The sequence below is a fragment of the Cricetulus griseus genome, chromosome 6 (assembly GCF_003668045.3).
Source record: "Cricetulus griseus strain 17A/GY chromosome 6, alternate assembly CriGri-PICRH-1.0, whole genome shotgun sequence".
NCBI lineage: Eukaryota > Metazoa > Chordata > Mammalia > Rodentia > Cricetidae > Cricetulus > Cricetulus griseus.
In genome coordinates, this window is record NC_048599.1 from 106493311 (window position 1) to 106516005 (window position 22695).

The following is a 22695-nucleotide window of genomic DNA, read 5'->3' on the forward strand; positions in this document are numbered from 1 at the left end:
TCTTCAGGTCATACTTTGAAAACCTGTACTCCACAAAGTATGAAAATTTGAAGGAAATGGACAGCTTTCTGGATAAATATCACTTGCCAAATTAAATCAAGATCAGATAAACAGTTTAAGTCGACCTATAACCCCTAATGAAATAGAAGCAGTCATCAAAAGCCTCCCAACCAAAAAAAAAAAAAAAAAAAAAAAAGCCCAGGGCCAGATGGCTTCATTGCAGAATTCTACCAGAAATTCAAACAAGAGCTAATTCCAGTACTCCTCAAACTGTTCTGCACAACAGAAGCAGATGGGATATTGACAAACTCTTTCTACAAGGCTACAATCACTTTGATACCCAAGCCACACAAAGATATGACAAAGAAAGAGAACTACAGACTGATATCCCTCATGAACATCGATGCTAAAATACTCAATAAAACATTGGCGAACCGAATCCAAAAACATATCAGAAAAATCATCCACCATGATCAAGTAGGCTTTATCCCAGGGATGCTAGGATGGTTCAACATACGAAAATCCATCAATGTAATCTACCATATAAACAAACTGAAAAAGAAAAATCGCATGATCATCTCACTAGATGCTGAAAAAGCCTTTGACAAAATCCAACATCCCTTCATGATAAAGATCTTGGAGAGAACAGGAATAACAGGAAAATATCTAAACATGATCAACACAATATACAACAAACCAATAGCCAACATCAAAGTAAATGGAGAGAAACTCAAAGCGTTTCCTCTAAAATCAGGAACAAGACAAGGCTGTCCACTCTCTCTATATCTCTTCAATATTGTACTTGAAGTTCTGCCTACAGCAATAAGACAAGAAAAGGGGATCAAAGGGATACAAATTGGAAAGGATGAAGTCAAACTTTCACTATTTGCAGACGACATAATAGTCTACATTAGTGACCCGAAAAACTCTACCAGGGAACTCCTATGGCTGATAAACACCTTCAGCAAGGTAGCAGGATTCAAAATTAACTCAAAAAAAAAAATCAGTAACCCTACTATATACAGATGACAAATCCAATGAGAAAGAAATCAAGGAAACATCACCTTTCACAATATCCACAAGCAACATAAAATATCTTGGGGTAATACTAACCAAAAAAGTGAAAGACCTGTACAATAAGAACTTTGAGACTTTAAAGAAAGAAATTAAAGAAGATACCAGAAAATGGAAAGATCTCCCATGCTCTTGGATAGGTAGAATTAACATAGTAAAAATGGCAATCCTGCCAAAAGCAATCTACAGATTCAATGCAATCCCCATCAAAATCCCAACACAGTTTTTCACAGACATTGAAAGAACAATACTCAACTTTATATGGGAAAATAAAAAACCCAGGATAGCCAAAACAACTCTTTACAATAAAGGATCTTCTGGAGGCATCACCATCCCTGACTTCAAGCTCTACTATGGAGCCATAGTTCTGAAAACAGCTTGGTATTGGCACAAAAATAGACAGACCAATGGAATTGAATTGAAAACCCCGATATTGACCCACGCACCTAGGAATACCTTATTTTTGACAAAGGTGCTCAATCTATACAATGGAAAAAAGATAGCATCTTCAACAAATGGTGCTGGTACAATTGGATTCGGTCATGCAGAAAATTGCAGATAGACCCATACCTGTCACCATGCACAAAACTTAACTGCAAATGGATCAAAGATCTCAGCATAAATCCAGCTACACTGAATCTTCTAGAAGAGAAAGTGGGAATTACCCTTGAACAAATTGGCACAGGAGACTGCTTACTGAACATTACACCAGTTGCACAGACATTGAGGTGTGCAATTAATAAATGAGATCTCCTAAAACTGAGAAACTTCTGCAAGGCAAAGGAAACAGTAGGACAAAACAACCACCCAAGAATGGGAAAAGATCTTGACCGATCCCACATCTGACAGACGACTGATTTCAAAAATATATAAGGGGCTCAAGAAGCTAGCCACCAAAACACTAAACAATGAAATTAAAAAGTGGGATGCAGAACTAAATAGAGAATTCTCAACAGAGGAATCTGAAATGGCTGAAAGATACTTAAGAAAGTGCTCAAAATCCTTGGCTATCAGAGAAATGCAATTCAATACAACTCTGAGATACCACTTCACACCTGTCAGAATGGCTAAAATCAAAAATACCAATGACAATCTATGCTGGAGAGGATGTGGAGAAAAAGGAACACTCCTCCTTTGCTGGTGGGAGTGCAAACTTGTAAGACCACTCTGGAAATCAGTATGGTGATTGCTCAGAAAAATGGGAATCAGTCTAATTCAAGATCCAGCCATTCATCTCTTGGGTATATACCTAAATAGTGAATGTTCATACAACAAGGACATATGTTCAACCATGTTCACAACAGCATTATTTGTAATAGCCAGAACCTGGAAGCAACCTAGATGCCCCTCAACTGAAGAATGGATTGAGAAAATATGGTACATTTACACAATGGAATACTACTCAGCAGAAAAAAGCAATGGAATCTTGAAATTCGCAGGCAAATGGATGGAACTAGAAGAAACCATCCTGAGTGAGGTAACCCAGTCACAAAAAGACAAACATGGTATGTACTCACTCATATATGAATTTTAGACATAGAGCAAAGGATTACCAGCCTATAATCCTCTTCACCAAAGAAACTAGGAAACATGAAGGACTCTAAGGGATAAATGGTCCCCAGGAATGGAAGTGGCATGAACTCCTGAACTAATTGGGAACATGAGAGTAGGGGAGATGAGCTGGTACAATAAGAGCAAGAGAAGAGGAGTAGAGGAGAGGAAATGGAGGGGCAGAAATATTGAGTTGGGGGAAGAATAGAGAAGAGACAGCAGGATGAGAGATACCATATCAGAGGGAGCCACTATAGGTCTGAGAAGAGATTTGGAACCAGGGAGATCTCCAGAGACCTACAAGGATGACACGATCTGACAATCCAGGCAATGGTGGAGAAAATAACCTAAAAGCCCTTCCCCTAAAATGAGATTGATGACTTCTCTTTATGCCATCCTAGAGCCCTCATCCAGTGGCTGATGAAAGCAGAGACAGACATCCACAGATATACACTGAGCTGAAATCGGGAATTTAGTTGAAGAGAGGGAGGAATGAAGAGCGAAGGGGTCTGTACCAGGTTGGAGAAACCCACAGGAACAGTTGGCCTGAACAAGGGAGAGCACATCGACCCCAGATGCTGTCGGGGAGGCCTGTACAAGTCTGATCCAGACCCCTGAACATGGATGTCAATAAGGAGGCCTCTGTACTCCAGGGAGCCTCTGGTGGTGGATTAGTATTTTTCCCTGGTGCAAGAAGGGACTTTGAGAGCCCATCCCACGTGAAGGGTTACACTCTGGCCCTGGACACATGGGGAAGGGCCGAGGACCAGCACAGGAAGATTTGGTGGACTTTGCAGAGCCCCCTTTGAGGGCCCTACCCTGCCTGGGGAGTGGTGGGTGGATGGGGTGGGGGTAGGCTGGGGGTGGGGGTGAGGGGAGGGAGAGGGAGAAGGGACTTACATGTGAAACAAGCTTGTTCCCTAACTAGAACTAATAATAATAAAAAAAGCAACTAAAGGAAGGAAGAAATATGTATTCTGGCTCGCTGTTTGAGGGGTTATATTCCATCTTGATAAGGAATCATTCAAGACAGAGCCTCTGCCCAATGCTGATTAGATCATATACTTACACTTATGTAGGCTATTACATGCTCAAACCACAACACACTATTTCCTTGGTGTCCAATATTCCCTGTATCCAATAACATTCTGACCATTCATCTCTGTGTCTTTGCTGCACCCTTCTATGTTTACTACTCTGCAGACATTACAGAACTGAATGGTTTATTTACCAATTCAGCCACTTGAGTGGCACATTCAGTTGGTTAGGCACCTGAATTAGATATCATTCTCATTGGCCTTTAAGTTACAATATAAGAAATAGGTAAGTAGTTTTGTCTACTAGAGTACACTCCCCTCCTGCTTTAAATAAACACTCTATCAAAGGCTACTGTTAAACTTTAGCTCATACCTTCCTTTTCATCTTTTGTCACATTTTCCTTTCTTTGCTGCTCACTTGGAGCCAAATGACCCACATTGTTCCTCTGTGGTAGAGATTCAGAAATAGCCTGGAAAAAAATTAAAAATGAGTTGCACAAAACCTCTTTTTACTTCTAAGAGATCAGAACTCCCCATGTTAAAAGTAATGAGGCTAGATGTTCAAGGAAGCATTTACTGGAGTCTACATCATTTGAATAGAGGACCTACGATTGATATTAGCTCAATCAGTTCTATGTTTGGCTTCCATACGTCAAAAATAAATCTTGGACTGGGAAAATCAAACTTGCAAGAGCAGCAGGATGTTTTTATAGAGTAGTAGGTATAAAGGTTATGTTAACAAGGAAAGAATTAGTAAGTTATCTTTAAAACATAAGATAATTTATATTAATATTTAAAATAAAAGCCAGTGTACACACAAAGTCGCCACTCCTGCACATAAATTCAAAGTTCATCTGTAACTTTTTTCAAATTGAAATTATCTCTACATGTGTATAAACTTCCAATCTTTAATGAAGACACTCACAAATAAATTAAAACAGTGAGGGGACATTCTAGTACAAGTATGAAAACTCAGAGTCTGGCATTATTGGCACAAAAGCAAACAAACAAAAATGGGTGTATCTCACTTCCTAGACTAATGGTAAATTGGCATTCCCATCTTAGTCTTATATAAAAACATTAAAATTTAAAACATAGTGTAATGTCATAAATATCCATGATAAATTTTTGAAGTAAATCTATTCCCTTATTTGTAGAGGAAGAAGCTGGTGCCAATGAAGATGAAATGGAATGGAGACGTCAACATGTCTGTTTCACAACATACAATCTTTTAAACCACAACATAACATTTTTGCTGTGTTAGTGATATTAGCTAAACATTGTACAGAAACCAATGAGCTCTTTGTGTTCATAATCACAAGTAGGTACTTACTTAGCCACTCATTTACTAAGGGTAATAGTAAGCAAACAGGTCATATTAAAGAAAATAAATGGAAATTGGCAACAAGGAACATAATTTGGAAACGCACATTTTTACATTGCATTCTCTAGAGGAAAGGGGGGTATTTTTGAAAGCTAGAGATTTATACAAATTCTTATTTGAAAATTGTTGTAAGAGAGTATTAAGCACTTAGAATAATTTTGTTGACATATTGCTTTGAAGAAAGAGGGGGATGTGTGGTGATAGAAGGCTTTGAAGTTTAATTGCCTCTCATATTTTCTATATGGACAACAATCTTACTATTAACTTATTTCATGTACATGAACTTTTTAGTGACTTTCATTGTAACAATTGTCATGATAAGAAGACATAATTTGAGGGGTTGGAGAAATAGCTTAGCAGCGGAAGCTTTTGTAGAAGACCCAAGTTTGGTTCCATGCATAAGCATGGTAGATCACAACCTCTGTCACTCCAGTTCCAGCCGGAATATGAAGCCCTCTTCTGACTTCTGTGGGTACTGCATGTATGTGGTGATTTTCATACAGGAAAAGCACATATACAATACACACAAATATAAAATCTTAAAAGGTAAAAATATTAATAAAGCCATAAGGAATAAGAACATTGTATATTGAATGGTGATTATACAATCTCCTGCAAATATTACAGAGGTTATGAAACTAATTCCCAACTTGGAGAATATTCCAGAATGTATAATGTGTTTTAGCAACAGGCTCAGAGATTACTGTGGAAAAGGGAATGGAAAGGTTTTAAGATCCATAAGCATGAATAACTACAAGGAAGCAGGGCGTTCTGGACAAATGAAGGCATTCACACATATGAATTCACAGCAGTTGAGACAGCCTGCCCAAGACCTGTACAAACACAAGGCAGATAAAATCCCAACATGTCATGGGACAGATGGTTGACACAAATTCCCACTCCTAGCTAAGGAACTATTGGCAATTGATAGATTCTAGAAGAGAGAGAATAAATTGTTTTTAAGGGTATTATCCCTGTTAGGATAGTCATGCTCTGGGGGGAAGACCATACATCTAACAGTATAAGGGCAGCACCAACTTTAATAGTTGAGTTAAAGTTGGTGGGCAGTGAGGCGTTTGTTCTCAGAGGGCTTGGGAGTGGGAGGAATATGGCCAAATTACATTGTACCAAGTTCTCAAAGGACTAATAAAATATTTGCTGAAAGAATGAATAACAGAGGTAAATAAAAATGAAATGGCATTCACTTAAAAACAAGAGGTGAGGGTAAGAATATGTAGTGTTTGAAATGAGCCAGGCACTCCCTTGTACATTCTTGTCTACCTTACAAGTATAACACTGACTATGACATCATTTATCCTTACTCTGCCACAAGCTTATCCTACAACAAAAGAACCAAAGAATGAACAGATGTGATCTACAGTACTCTCTACCCAATGTGTCTACCCTCTGTTTCATTACCATGGCAGATACAGTCCCTGGAGCACAGCTGAATATCACACACAGTATTAACTCCACTTACAGAATTCCTCCTGTACAGTCACTGATTGGAACCACAAACTCCTTCAATACTCTTCTGAAAAACTTGAAACATATTTATGACTCATACGTGTTTGCATCTTACTAGCTTCGCCTTCTTGTTCTAATTCATCTTGGATATTCTATGCTTAATACATATATAGTTATGTGCAATCAGCAATCTAAAGTTACAACACTTAAAATACAGTGTTTGTGCACTGGGAAGACATGGGCAATCTTCAAGAAGTTATTTGCTATTGAAGAAAAGATTAAGTTTTTCTCTGAATTTGTCCAAGCTTTAAGAATATATTAAAAATCATAATGAGCTACAATATTTTAAAATTAAATACTAAATTGTGACTAGTTGTACACATCTATAATAGTATCATATGACATGTACTTTTATTTCCCTTATCTACATTGTCAAAAAAACAATAAAAACTCCCACAGTATTAAATAATAACCTGCAATTTGATATTTACATACCAGTGATTCCAGTCTTTCTCTGCTCTCTTGTCTTACTTGCTCTTCTGTTGATGTCATGACTCTGTCTGGTGTTGCTGACAAATGCACATATTTAATTAAAGAAAAATTTTATTACATTGTAGATTAAGTGAAAAATATTAATTCAGATGTTTAAACATATTAAAATAAAATTTGAATTTTTATGTAGGAAGTTTATTGAGGAAAGGGAAGGGAGTAAGGAAAGGAAAGAGAAAGGGAGAGAGAGAAAAGAGAAAGAGAGAAAGGAAAGAGAGACAGAGACAGAGAGACCTGCCTCCTCAGAGAAACAGTAGAAAGACAAAAATGAATTTTTATAGTATTAATGAATGGAATAAATTGCCCTAAATTTTTAGATGAATATTTGATTCCTTAAAGGTTGGTTTTAGTTATGTAGTTATGTAATACATATATGTCTGTATGTCTGTATGTGTCACTTGGAGATGCACTCATTTGGTTCAGGTAATTTTATCCTGACCTATAAAATACTATCTTGAGAAAAAACCAGCATTGTACATTAATATTTATTCACATAGGAATTACCAGCTACGTTTCTAGTTACCTTGTAAAAATCGAACAGGGTTGTGCATTGAAATACTACCATGTTCAATGTCTTTCCAACAGTGAAGAGGAAAAGAGGAAAGCAAACTAGTGCTTCTGCTGACTTGGCACAATTAAATATGCAATTGTTTTCTCTCTCTTTCATTTCCAGTACTTTGCATTTCATTGTCTAAAGTATTCCATCATTTTCCTCTATACAAATCTTTTCTGATTTCTTTATATTCCTTGTCCTCGGCAACATTCTAATCACTCATTTCCCTGTCTTTCTGTAGTTTACTATGCCTTACTACTCCTCAGAGGTTAAAATACCCTATAATCTATTGAATAATTCAGCTACTGTAATGCACATTTGATTTCAACTTTTGTAGAAAATGGGTTAGATACTAATCCTGTTGGCATTTAACTTCCTACAGGAGAAACCTGTAAAATCTTTGGTTAGTGGAATATACTCATCCTCCTGATTTACTTGACTATTTCTTCCAAGGGCTACATATCAATTTTAGATCTTACCTTTCATTTCTGTGGTTGCCTTATTTTCTATTCTGTGATCTGTAGCCACAGCTAAATGAATCACATTCTTCTGTAGAAGAGGCTCAGAGACAATCTGTTAAGTTAGTACAAAAAGGAGTTGAGCAAAATATGCTTCTATTTTCCAGTATCTGAATATCTTATTCAAAAGGACTGAGACTGGAAAACAGGTAGAATGCATAGAATGTATGCCATTTGAGCTGAGACCCTCTGGTGTGTTTTCTAAATCAAGTCTCACTTTTGAATTGATATGGCAACTGAAAATGAAAACCATACCTCTGAAGCATTTTAAGAGAAATCAGAATAGTTGTCAAGAAAATGATAAGTAAAGGTATGCTTAACATTGTTTGCTAAAATTTTTACATGAAATTTGTAATATGCACCAGTCGTTGGTGGCACATGCCTTTAATCTCAGCACTCCAGAGGCAGAGGCATGTGGATCTCTGTGAGTTCGAGGCAAGCCTGGTGTACAGAGTGACTGCCAGGACAGGCTCCAAAGCAATACCTGAGAAACCCTGCCTCAACAAACCAAAAAAATGGAAGAAGAAATTTGTAATATACACACAGAAATGATACTTTTAACTTATAAAAATGAATGCCAAAGTTCATTTGTTGTTTTTCCAAATAATAACCACCATTCCATATATGAAATTCTTATCTGTAATTAAGCATCTATAAAATGATGTAGTTGAGGAAGAATTCCACTAATTATTTCTGTAGATTCAGGGTGATACACTATTATAATGGCCATATAAAAAAGGGGCACCTCACTTTATGTATTTATGGTAAAATAACTTCATTATCTTAGTACTATAACAAAAATGATCAGTAAAATGTGTAAGATCATATAAAACATCTAAACTAAATAAAAATCAGTAGTACCCCAATCTGATTTTAACATGGATAATATGGAATGGACATTTCAATGTGGTCTCTCTGTTCACAACACAGACTTTGCTGAGCCATTGTACAAAGTCTGTTCTATGTATTTAACAAATATTTGACGCATGTGGACAAAACCCAAAGAGCCCTTTGTGTTGAGAATCGTCTGATGGTGCTTTCACGCATCTAATCAGCAAATGTCATCTACTTAATGAGAATGGTGAGTAAACCGATCCTATTCAACAAAACAAATGTAAGTTATCAATAGGAAAGTATGTTACAATAAGAAACTAATGGCCCTATCTCAAAATGAGGAAGATTCTACAATTCACAAATTGAAACTAACTTTGACTAGAACAAATGATAAGAGTGTCAACTAATTAGAGTCATTTCAAGAACAGACAATGCTTTGAAGGAAGAAGATATGTACAAAGAGGCTGACTTTAGTTCTTACTCATGAGACTGCATTTTGATTAGGTAGTATATTAGTGACTTTCTACCCTGTAGTTATCAGAAGATATTTGGAAACAAGATGAAGATAATGTTCAGTTTTGAATACATGGAGACATTCAGAGAATTCAAAGAAATATGAGGTAGAAAATTATTTAAAATTAAATACAAAATTGTGACCAGAAATTTTATAGGATTGCCCAACATGCAATTTTGTTGGCCTATGTTCTCTTGTTAAACAAAACAAAACGCTATCAAGTGACTAGCATCAATTTAAATATGTACATACCAATGACTGAACACCCCCTTGGATATCATGTCTTCTTTGTTCTCCTGCCAATGTTACCTCTTTGCATAGAACTGTTGGTAAATTCATATGTTTATGTAACATTAACTATGAAACAACTTCAGTTCAAAGTTTGTGCAGAAACAAATGGATGTTTAAACAGTAATAAGAAATGTTGGATTTTAGTTTACACAAGTAATGCTTTCAAGGGCACTTAATCTTTAGAAGATTTAATATTTTATGAGACACTTGTAACCAAACAAAATTTTAATATATCCCTTGGATAGACACTAGATTCTGTGAGTTTCAGAGAATTTAATTATTTTTAAAGATTCATCCACAAATTTACAAACTCAACATAAATGAATAAACTTAGATAAAAAGTTTTAAAACATCAGTGAATTATTCAAAATCATAGTGTGCATCATAAAACCATATAAATAATGCATATTTTCTAAATCCCAGGATATATTCATAACGTTCTCAGAGAGGAAAATATTAATAGAAACTTATATTTAGCTTTCTTTTGTGAACATAAATAAGCCCAGAAAGTTATTGTCCACATTACTGCAATCTTGACACCCTTGTTTATGTCTGTTAAAGACAAGTCAGCTGTGATGTATCTTCATTGACCAGTAATGAGATTTCTTCATTGATCAGCTATGGGGTTTCTTTATTGATCAGCTATGAATTTCTAGAAAAATAGACATTTCTATTTTGGAGGTCCTTTGTAACATTCAGTTTTCCTACTTACATTATTATTTCAAATGCAAATAAATTGGTGAGTGTGAAGACAAGAAAGGTGGTAGAAACAGCCGGAGACAATAATTACTCTACATGAGTTAGTGAGAAAGAGTCACCACAAGCTTGGGAATCTTAGAGAAAAGAGAGACATATGACAGTGAAAAGGTAGAGAGTTCAGTTGAGTTCTGATTGTTAACACATGATTAATTGCTTTTAGTTACTTAGTTACCAAATTTTTACATGTTTTGTAGTCATTTATGCACTAGATGTAGATGGATAAAATGTGATTCAAGAAAGACTGTTAATAGAATACCCATAAATAAGAGAGGATAATTTTATTTAGATGAAAGTTAAAAAGAGTGATACATGCTGGATGCAGGGAATGTTTCCAGAATACTCCTGACTAAAAAATACTCCAGTATTGGTGACTACACTCTGCTCATTATGTAAAAGAGCAGTCAAAATGTGGCTGGAACAAGAATAGACAGATAGACCAATGGAATCGAATTGAAGACCCAGATATTAACCCACGCACCTACGAACACCTTATTTTTGACAAAGGTGCTAAATCCATACAATGGAAAAAAGATAGCATCTTCAACAAATGGTGCTCCCACAATTGGATTCAGACATGCAGAAAATTGCAGATTGATCCATACCTGTCACCATGCACGAAACTTAAGTGCAAATGGATCAAAGATCTCAGCATAAATCCAGCCACACTGAATCTTCCAGAAGAAAAGTGGGAATAACCCTTGAACAAATTGGCACAGGAGAACGATTCCTGAACATCACGCCAGAAGGACAGACACTGAGGTCTGCAATCAATAAATGGGACCTCCTGAAACTGAGAAGCTTCTGTAAGGCAAAGGACACTGTCAGTAAGACAAAACGACCACCCACAGAATGGGAAAAGATCTTTACCGATCCCACATCTGACAGAGGACTGATTTCCAAAATATACAAGGAGCTCAAGAAGCTAGCCACCAAAACACCATACAATGAAATTAAAAAGTGGGGTGCAGAACTAAACAGAGATTTTTCAACAGAGGAATCTGAAATGGCTGAAAGACACTTAAGAAAGTGCTCAAAATCCTTGGCCATCAGAGAAATGCAACTCAAAACAACTCTGAGATACCACCTCACACCTGTCAGAATGGCTAAAATCAAAAATACCAATGACAACCTATGCTGGAGAGGTTGCGGAGAAGAAGGAACACTCCTCCATTGCTGGTGGGAGTGTGAACTTGTAAGACCACTTTGGAAATCAGTATGGCGGTTGCTCAGAAAAATGGGAATCAATCTACCTCAAGATCCAGCCATTCCTCTCTTGGGTATATACCCAAATACTGCATGTCCATACAACAAGGACATATGTTCAACCATGTTCATAGCAGCATTGTTTGTAATAGCCAGAACCTGGAAGCAACCTAGATGCCCCTCAACTGAAGAATGGATTGAGAAAATGTGGTACATTTATACAATGGAGTATTACTCAGCAGAAAAAACAATGGAATCTTGAAATTCGCAGGCAAATGGATGGAACTAGAAGAAACCATCCTGAGTGAGGTAACCCAATCACAAAAAGACAAACATGGTATGTACTCACTAATATATGATTTTTAGGCATAGAGCAAAGGTTTACCAGCCTATAATCCTCTTCCCCAAAGAAACTAGAAATCATGAATGACTCTAAGGGATAAATGGACCCCAGGAATGGGAAGTGGCATGAACTCCCGAGCTAATTGAGAGCATGAGTGTAGGGGAGTGGGTGCTGCCACAATAAGAACACAAGAAGAAGAGGAGAGGAGAAGAAATGGAGGAGCAGATATATTGAGTTGGGGGAAGAATAGAGGAGAGAGAGCAGGATGAGAGATACCATATCAGAGGGAGCCACTATAGGTCCGAGAAGAGATCTGGAACTAGAAAGATCTCCAGAGGCCTACAAGGATGACACGATCTGACAGTCGGGGCAGTGGACGAGAGGATGGCCTAGAAGCCCTTCCCCTAGAATGAGAGTGATGACTACTCTCTATGCTATTCTAGAGTCCTCATCCAGTGACTGATGGAAGCAGAGACAGACATCCACAGAAATACACTGAGCTGAAATCTGGAACCTAGTTGAAGAGAGGGAGGAATGAAGAACGAAGGGGTCTGTACCAGATTGGAGAAACCCACAGAAACAGTTGGCCTGAAAAAGGGAAAGCATATCGACCCCAGATGCTCTTTGGGAGGCCAGTACGGGACTAATCCAGCCCCCTGATCATGGATGCCAATGGGGAGGCCCCTGCACTCCTGGGAGCCTCTGGAGGTGGACTGGAGTTTTGCCCTGGTGTGTGTGGGGGACTTCGAGAGCCCATCCCACTTGAAGGGATGACTCTGTCTCTGAACACATGGGGAGGGGCCTAGGCCCAGCACAGGAAGATTTGGTGGACTTGGTGAAGCCCCGGTTGGGGGCCCTACCTGCCTGGGGAGTGGTGGGTGGATGGGGTAGGGGGTAGGTTGGAGGTGGGGGAGAAGGAATGAGGGTGAGGGGAGGGAGAGGGAGAGGGAGAGGGGAATTACATGTGAAACAAGCCTGTTCCCTAACTTGAATTAATAATAATAATAATAATAATAATAATAATAATAATAATAATAAGAGAGAAAAATGTGGCTGGAAACAAATTAAACTCACTGATACAACAAAGCTTACTGAGCTTGGTGGTATGTTTCTCATGTTCTGTACTGACACAATTAACCCAGGAACCTAATTTCAATGCTCACCTTCTAAAGCATTAGGAATTTAGGGAGAACAAGGAGGCTAAGAATATATGGTTGATTTATAAAACACAAATATTGTATGGAGAGCCCTTGTTTATAATGCTCAAACACGAAGAATAGCAAGTGGAGGAGGAGGAAGGGTAAGCCAGGGGAGAAAGAGGAAAATTCAGGAAAAGAGGAAACATATAGGCAGCATAAGAGGGAGTCTCAGGTGGAGGGAAAGTGATTCAGAAGTGATTCTATACACAAGGAATTTGTATTTGTGTCTTAAGAGTCTCATCTACAGCAAATATAACCATTAATCACACAGAGAAAGTGTGATTTTTAGCAAGAAAATATGACATGTTTAAGATCATTTCATAATCTATTTCACATTAAATTTTACATAAATTCATATGAGCTGTATCAATGTACCCGATTCTGTAACACAATGGCCATGAAAGTCAATAGGAAACTAAATAGAATAAATGTTGAATGAAGAGAACCACTTTCACAGCTGGAGACCTTGATGGAACACATGAGCCTATGGGAGACATTTCACATTCAAGCCTTTAACTACTTTAACAGTTCTGTCATGCTGTGGATTCCACAATTCTCTCATCATCTATTGCCAGGCCATTTGTACACTTTATTATGTCTAGCTGCCAGGAAGATATTTGTAATACTTTGAGTACACTTTATAATACTGCTGCATTAATGGTTGAAACTGGACCAAGTATGAAGCTCATCATCATTTTTCCCTTTTAAATTACTCTGTAAGAGTTGGGTCAGTATCTTTGTCTACTTGCACACGTATTCACTTTGGTTTAAATATATATCTGTCTGAAGGCTCTTCAGGACAGATGACTCATACCTTCCATTTCACCGTTTGTCACATTCTCACTTCTTTGTTCTATAGGCGCAGCTAAATGACATGCATCTTCCTTCCCCAGCAGCTGGAATGAACATAAAATTTGAGCTGCATAAAATCTGCTGCTAACTTTGAAGAGTTCGTGTTCTCTCAATTTAAAGGCAGCAAGACTAGAAAGCAAGCAGAGCATTTGTAGGGTTCCATGCTATTTGAATACAGATCCTAATGTCGTGTCTTCCTATGACCACTGACCAGGAAAACCAAATGGGGAAGGGCTTCAGAAGTATTTTTGATGAAAGAAAGAGTAGGCATAATTGATATGTCAACATGAAAAAGGCATATTTAGGATTAAGTTAGTGTTTTTTAAAAATAAAGAAAGCGCAGCCTGAATGCACAGATGCACATAAATCCTTCCATCTATGAAATGAATCTGAAGTGCATTTGCATGTTTTTAAATCAATATCACACATATCTTAAACTCCAGTCTTTCACATACCAACTCTCAAGGTTACATAGACAGCACAATATTCTACTACAAGTATAGAGTCACAGCAATCTAATATTACTTCCATGATCATAAAATAGAATCACCACCTTCGTGTTAAACACATATATACTAAAAAAAATTATGTAATATCACCTTAAAACTAATTATGGACATTTAAATTAAATCCGTTCCCCATTTTACAAATATAAAAACTGGATGTAATGAGGGTGGGATTGAATGGAGACTTCAACGTGTCTTTGTTTCACTCTCTACACTCTTAATTTTGCATCTCTGTGTATGTGTAACTATGTACTTGTGTGAATGGGAATACTTGCACAAATGTGTTCCTGCCTGTGGAGGCCCAGATTGACTTCATAAATCTTCTCTGATTGCTCTCCACTTTATTCATGCAGCAAGATCTCCAAGTTGAGTCTGAAGTTTACCAACATCTACAGTCTGGCTAGTGGCTAGCTAGCTTGCTCTTTGGTCCTGTCTTTAGCTTCTTAGTTATTGAATTACATGTGGGTTTCTGTACCCACTCAGCATTTATATGGGCCCTGGGGACCTGAACAGTGAATGATCTTTACATTTCTGTGGCAACCACATTAGCTACTGACCCATAAACCAGTTCCTTATTAACTAGACACTTTTAAAACAGTATTCATCATCTGTTCTGCATATTAAATGAATTAATTCAATACTATGAAAAATCCAACAACCTGCTGGTGTTTATTAATTATCTGTAGGTCTTTCTTACATCTACTTTTTCAACACTTAGACTTACAGGTTATGATAATGGAAAAGAAATGGATCCTATAAAATAAAATAAATCAAAGATGTCAACAGAAAAATTCATTGGAAATCCACTTAGTTCCCCACAGGAATAAAGGAACATCAGCAAATGTTACACATGTTAACCAGTTCTTGCATTGCACTTGCTGTAAGAGTATAAACCACTTATGCTTTCAATGCCCAATGTTGTTTTGAAGGTAGGGAAGGATATGAGGAAAGAAAACGGTTTAATTTCTTCTTGTATTTCCTATGTAGAGAACAGTATGCTAATTGCTTGCTTTAGATAAAGAACTTTTCAAAACTTTTAATATTTAGTGGTAACAATTTTGATAACATAGTTTGAATATGTTCATAAAGATTATTGACATTTTCTATAACAGCATATTTGTATTTATATAATATCTTACAGGAACAAGGAATTAAACACTTGTAAATCCCACCTAAGGAAGAACTTTGAAAGTGTTGAGCAAGGCTTAGGGGTGAGGAAAGCATAAGAAGATTTATTGGGAGTCTGGTGTATGTTTGCCAGGCACTCACTGAACATCTCCTTGTCTGTACCTCATAAGTTTAAATGTGACTATGAGGCCATTTGTACCATTGCTTCTGGTCATTCTGCAACAGGAAGGACTGCGTGATGGATAGATGTGTTCTACTCTGTCTAGTGTGCCATCTATTCACTACCTTGACTGACTTGTTCTCAATGCTTAGGGTGCAGTTAAATATCACAGAGGACAATTTAACTATAGAATCCCATACACAACTCCACTGACTCCACCTACAAACAAGACTCTTATTCTTCATGTAAGCATCTTTGTTTAATTTATATAAATCACCTACTATGACCATAAATGCTTGCGTCTTCCTTATCTCTGCTACTCTGTCACTGTGTCATAAGACCTTATCGGGGTTTTTCAGTGCTTAATATATAAAGAGAGTTCATATGATAAATAGTAATTTATTCAAAATTAAAATATTTAAAATGTCACCAACAGCATACCAAACTTAGCTATGATATTAGTTTAACAAATGACTACTAAAAATTTATATACATGAACTCCATATGGCTATGTGACTTAATATGAGCCACCTAAGATAAGACTAATAGCTGTCTATGTAGGAAAGTACATAGTAGTTTGCATGATATTTGCTAGTTTATACCCTTTAAATGAAGAAAAGCTAAGAAGGTGTTTTTTACATGTTAGCACATATGTGACCAGCACTGAGAGTACATATTCTCAGAATGAATTTCCAGTGGGCAATAGATATCATCTAGAGACCACAAGGAAGGATTCAGCTTTAAGGTTGGGATTATCGACTAGTAATCCAAAACCACGTATCTTGACCCACCCTTTAGTATCAATACAATTGGAAGCTGTCACATATATCTTTTTCAAATGTACAAGTCTCATAACTTTTAGAAAGATGCTGGCACCTGAATGAAAGATGTTTATCTCTGTAATTTATGTAGACCTTAAAATAATGTAACAAACATGATGAACTAACATTTTAAAAAGTAAACATTGAACTGACCATTTGCTCTTTAGGATAATCTAAAGTGTAACTTGTTCACCTAAGCTACCCTGTTAAACAAACAGTATTGAATGACAATTGTCAGTATAAATATTTACATACCACTGAGTTAACTCCTTCACTGTTGTAATGCCTTGTTTGTCCTTCTGTTGATGTCACTTCTTTGTCTGGTTTTGCTGAAAAAAATGCACATATTTAAGGAAATAAAATATAATGATGTGGTAGTTAAAATAAAAGTATATATATATTTATATGCTTAAAATTATTTAAAATAAAGTTTCAATGCTTATTTTCCTAACTAGTAGTTTTCTTTAACCTTAGTATTTGTGTGAGCACATAGGATCTGTTGTGGGATACTTGCACACTGTGTGAAAATATATTGCTGTGATTGGTGTAATAAGAACCTGAATAGCTAATACCTAGGCAGGAGGTATAGATGGTACTTTCAGGCAGAGTGAGAACTTGGGAAGAAGAAGGCTGGGTCACAAGACTGATGCAGAGCAAGCAGCATGGGCAGTATGGAGAGATGAGGTAACAAGTCATGCAACAGAATGCAGATTAAGATAAATGGGTTAATTTAAGTTCTAAGAGCTGGTGGGACAAATCTAAGCTAAGGCTGATCTTTCATATTAAGAAGTCTCTGTGACATTATTTGGGAACTGGCTGGTGGGACAGAGAAAGACTAGTAACAAGGATCCCTATAGCTTCTGTCTTTAATACCTGAGAACTACAGAAGAAGTCTGATGATGCCGTTCACACAATTCTAGCTCTCCCTTCTGCTTCCAATAACCTGTGATGCCACAATGATGTGTGTGTGTGTGTGTGTGTGTGTGTGTGTGTGTGTGTGTGTGTGTGTGTGTGTGTGTGTGTGTGCTCACATGCGTGTGCAGGTGCTTGTGTGATTGTGTGTACATGTACATATGTGGTGTGTATGTGTGCTTGTATTTTTGGTTGTGAACCTAGCCTTTAATGGCTGAGCCATCTCTTCAGCCCATGTATGTGTGCTTGTATGTGAGAGCATACATACATGTCTGTGTGTCCAACTGAAGTATCAAAGGAGCCATCCAATTTGAGACAAGATCTTGTGTTGGTATGGAACTCACAGCATAGGCAAAACTCTCTGGTCAGTGAGCTCCAAAGTCAACAACCTCTCCAGACCTAAAGCTGCAATTTCAAGGGTGCTAAAACATGCTTCTTTCTTGCAGGGAAACTCCAGTCTTCATGCTTGCACTAAGTATTTACAGAGTGAGCTTCTCCACTAACCACAGGACTTTTGTTTGAATGAGAATATAATGAAAACATATGAGGCACATTTTTCTGGATGCATAGGGAGCTGGTGGTGAGGAGACCAAAGTGACTGCCTCTGCTTTCCTTCCCTGAGACAAATCCTCAAGTGTTAAATCATCTCTTCATTCCTTCCATTTTCTAGATATGTTCTTCTTTCTGTTCATTTACTGTTAGATGTATAATAGTGCTTCGTTTTCTCTATCCCTGACTCAGCCACTATGTAAGAACTGTACAACTAGAATGATCAAATCAAGCGATAGCACAGAGAGTTAATGTGAAAATTCTGAAAGGAAGCTAAAAATTGCTGTCATTCATCTCTTTGGAATGTCTGACTGTCTAGAAACACGCTCAGAAACAAAACAGTAGTCAACCACTCTTTGGTTGTGTTATGTTTCAAACCATGATCAAATGTACTTTTGCATAGCACTTGTGATATCTGATCCTCAGCACACTGTGTAGTTAATCAGAATCTTGCTGATAAACCATGGGAAATCCAGAACCCCAGAGCAGCCTAATCTCAATGTCAAGTCTGTCATGAGACACACAAGTGATCCATCAAACTTGAGAATTTATACCTGATAGGAGATCTCCTTCTAAATTATATTACTTCAGTTCTTTGTCAAGTCTGGCTTTTTTCCTCTTCCAAATGTTCACAAAATTAAAAGCACAGAAGAATCAAACATTGCCGGCGAGGCTTTAAACTGGCCAGAACACACTTAAAAAGTTCGCAGCCCTCTCAGTGCCTTGGTTCTCTCTGTCCTATTACTTGGGCTTCTGTGATACTACTCTGAGAAGTGATTGGATATTGGATATCCACTATTGGATATTGACTTCTATCCAAATGTTATATGGCAACTGTGTCTCTATCTGATGAAACTCAAGAACAAGTCCCCATGATGCTTTATCATGCTTAATGGCATCCCCCCAAAATAATGAAGTGAAATGCATGTCTTTGCTGGTAGCACTTGGTTACATATTAGAAGGTCACATTGTGGTTCCTGCATATATACTATTCTATATTTCATTTCCTAGAGAATGTCAGTGTTTTGCAACTCCTCTCTGCACACCTTTGCTGGCTTATGTTTCCTCCCTGTACTCAATAACTATCACAGCGTTCCCTCTCCTAACTTCTCTTCACTTTCTTTATTATGTGCCTCAGGTAACTCAATACTTTGTAATCTACTTGGAAATCCGGATGCTGTAGTGGGGCATTACATTTCAATATTTGCAGAAAGTAGACTGTACATCATTCTTATTACCATGTAACTTCCTGCATGAGATATAGGTCAGTATCTTTGTCTACTAGAATAACTTGTTCCACCTGACTCATCTAAATATTACTTACACGAACATAAAAGCTACATCTTACCTTCAGTTTCTGCATTTGCCATATTTTCTAGGATTTGATCTGGAGTCACAGAAAAAGGAACCTCATTTTCCATATACGTGGCAGTCTCAGAGGTTGTCTGTTAAAATTAATATAAAAAGGACACCTAAATACCAATTCCAAATGCAGCCAGTTTCAGAAATTAGAGTACTAAATATTGTAACCCATGTCTTTTGAACTAAGGATCTTGTATGTTACCTAAATCAAATCTAGTTTCTCTTGCTATATAAACACCAGACAACAGACAATACACATAAGATCATCTGCGACACTTTAAGAGAAATAAGGCTGACACCAAAATGCCAGGAGCAAATATAAATGATGATAATTTAATAATACTTTCCAAATAAAATTTAATACTTGGGAGGCAAAAGCAGACAGATCTCTGAGTTTGAGGCCAGCCTGGTTTACAGAACAAGTTCCAGGATAGCCAGGACTATCTCAGAAAAAATAAATGAAATTTAAACCGCACATATGTCAAACTTTCCACCTATAAAAACAAACATCAAGTTCATTTTTTTTTATTAAATTACAACCACCACTGAAATGTATTAAAATCCCATCTTTAAGAGACTGATAAATGGATAGTTATAGTGAGGGAAGCATTCCAGTAAGACTGTTTGATGATTAATAGGAATCTAGTATTAGCATAAAACTAGCAAAAATCATTTTATATGACTATGGTAAATAGCATGGTCATTTTAACACTATGAATGACAAAAATGAACTATACATTAATACATTAAATCTGTAAGTTAAACCTCTTAATTTATCTTAATTTCACTCAGTGGATAGATTAACTGAAGCTATTACACATCACATAGAATGAACACATCAACCTGGGATTGTTTAGTAAAATAAAGCCTTCTTAATACCCAATCTGTTCTGTGTATTCAACAAATATTTATTATTTAGTTTGCAAAACTCAATAATCCGGCTGTTGGTTCTTTCTTATATGTAGCCAATAAATGTCTTTTTTGTTTGTTTGTTTGTTTGTCTTTTTCGAGACAGGGTTTCTCTGTGTGGCTTTGGAGCCTATCCTGGCACTCACTCAGGAGACCAGGCTGGCCTCGAACTCACAGAGATCTGCCTGCCTCTGCCTCCCGAGTGCTGGGATTAAAGGCGTGCACCACCAATGCCCAGCTGCCAATAAATGTCTTTAATGAGGACAATTAATAATTGAATGGATCCCATAAAACAAAATTTAAAAATGTAAGTTATCAACAAGGAAAATACTATGTAAAATAGAACTGTACATTCCAATCCCAAGTAAAGTCCTAAAAAATTATAACTTGAAAGTAACTCTTATTAGAACAGTTGATGTCATAGAGTGTCACTGATTAGAACTCTCTCAGACATTGTTGTGAAGGAAGAGGAGGCTGTGTGAAAAGTAAAACCTTTACTTACCTGCTCATTCAAGAAACTGTAGTTTGATTAAGTAATTGGAATGTTATGAGTTGGTGCACTCAGAGGAACTAGTAATTTTCAGAAAGACACGAGGCAACAAAATTAAGATGCTGTTTAGTTTTGAATGAACATCTCTAAAAATACTCTAAATACTATAAGATGGTAAAATGTTTTTTAAAAAAATGCAAACTTATGATTATTCCACATGGTAGTATACTATATAACTGTATGTGCCTATGCTATCTTGCTAAACAAAACAACACAGTGTTATTTATTTACATACCCATGAACAAATATTTCCATGGCCATCTTGATTTTGTTCCATTGATAATATTCCTTTGCCTGGAACTGCTAATGAATTCACAAATTTATATAGCATTAATTATAATGTGGTGGTAGAAAAAATGAAAGTATTATATTGAAATAATTAGAAATGTTTAAACTTAGTTATAATAAATGATGGATTTTTATGACTTTTAGAAAACCTAATGTGGAGTTGCAAATTTGATATATTATGCGATACATGGAATCATACAAGGTTTACATACAGAGGCAAGGTGGTAATTTAACACCCATTTGTAATACATGGATATTGTATATGAAAGGCCTGTCTGTAAATGCTCAAACAGAGAGAATAGTAGATGTATGAGAAGGAAGGAGACTACAAGAATTGCATAGAAGGAAGAGAGAGTAGGCAGAAGAGGAGGAGGAAGAGGAGAAGGAAGAAGGGTAGAACAGTTGGAGCAATAGTACTTAGGAAGTGATTTGATTTGATGGGCAAGCAGCTTGTATTTATGGCTACTTCTCATTCTTAGCACAAATTATAATTAATCACACACACACCAACACAGGATTATTTTTAAACTATTTATCTATTCATGTATTTATTTGTGTGTGTGTGTGTGTGTGTGTGTGTGTGTGTGTCTGTCTGTCTGTCTGTCTGTCATTTGCCTGTCTATGTATCTGTCTGTATGTGTGCAGGAATGCATGTGCCATGGCTCACATGTGGAGGTTTGAAGAAAACTGTAGTCAGTTCTCTCATACTACCTCATGGGATCCAGGAATGAGCTGAGATCATTAGGTCTTTGCATAGTCTCCTCTACCCAATGAGCTGCCTCACTGACTCAAGATGATACTTGAAGAAAGATTACATTGTCCGGCTATATTACATTTTATTATATTATGCTGTAACATTTATACTCAACCACACTATCTGTAGCAACAAGGCTGACTCTGCCTGAGTTGCTGCTCTGATTTCCCTCAGTAATGTACTGTTATCTGGAAATATAACATAGTCTCTTTTCCACCCAAGGTCCCTTTTGAACAGAGATTGACACAGAGTATCAATCACTATATGATTATGGTGTGCTTCCAGGAATGGCCACATTGTTTCTGATCATGGTGTTTATCCCAGCAAGAGAAACCATAAGATGGTATGATGGGGGTTGTCCTTTTGTATATATGTTTCTCTTATTGGTTAATGGATAAAACACTGTTTGGCCAATGAGGCAGAAAGATAGGCAGGTCTAGGAGACAAGGAGAATTCTGGGAAAGATAGGCAGAGTGGGCCCACCACACAGAGTTGTGATGCTGCTGAAGGAGTAACAACATGCCCGGGACATTACCGGGTAAGCCACAGCATAGTGGCAATGCATAGATTGATAGAAATGGGTTAATAATTAAGACAGAGCTAGCCAATAAGAAGCCCTAGCCACTGG

The 22695-nt window shown here is 37.0% G+C and overlaps 1 protein-coding gene across 1 annotated transcript in view; it reads right to left on the reverse strand.

Moving 5' to 3' along the window:
- The window catches only part of LOC100758324 (ankyrin repeat domain-containing protein 26), a 75330-nt gene that overhangs the window by 44201 nt on the left and 8434 nt on the right, over positions 1 to 22695 (reverse strand). The window contains exons 4-6 of the mRNA XM_035447070.1: positions 19553 to 19649; positions 16999 to 17072; positions 14091 to 14172 (exon numbers count right to left, since the gene is read on the reverse strand). Coding sequence (XP_035302961.1) covers positions 14091 to 14172; positions 16999 to 17072; positions 19553 to 19649 — 253 coding nt within the window. The remainder of the gene's footprint in view (positions 1 to 14090; positions 14173 to 16998; positions 17073 to 19552; positions 19650 to 22695) is intronic.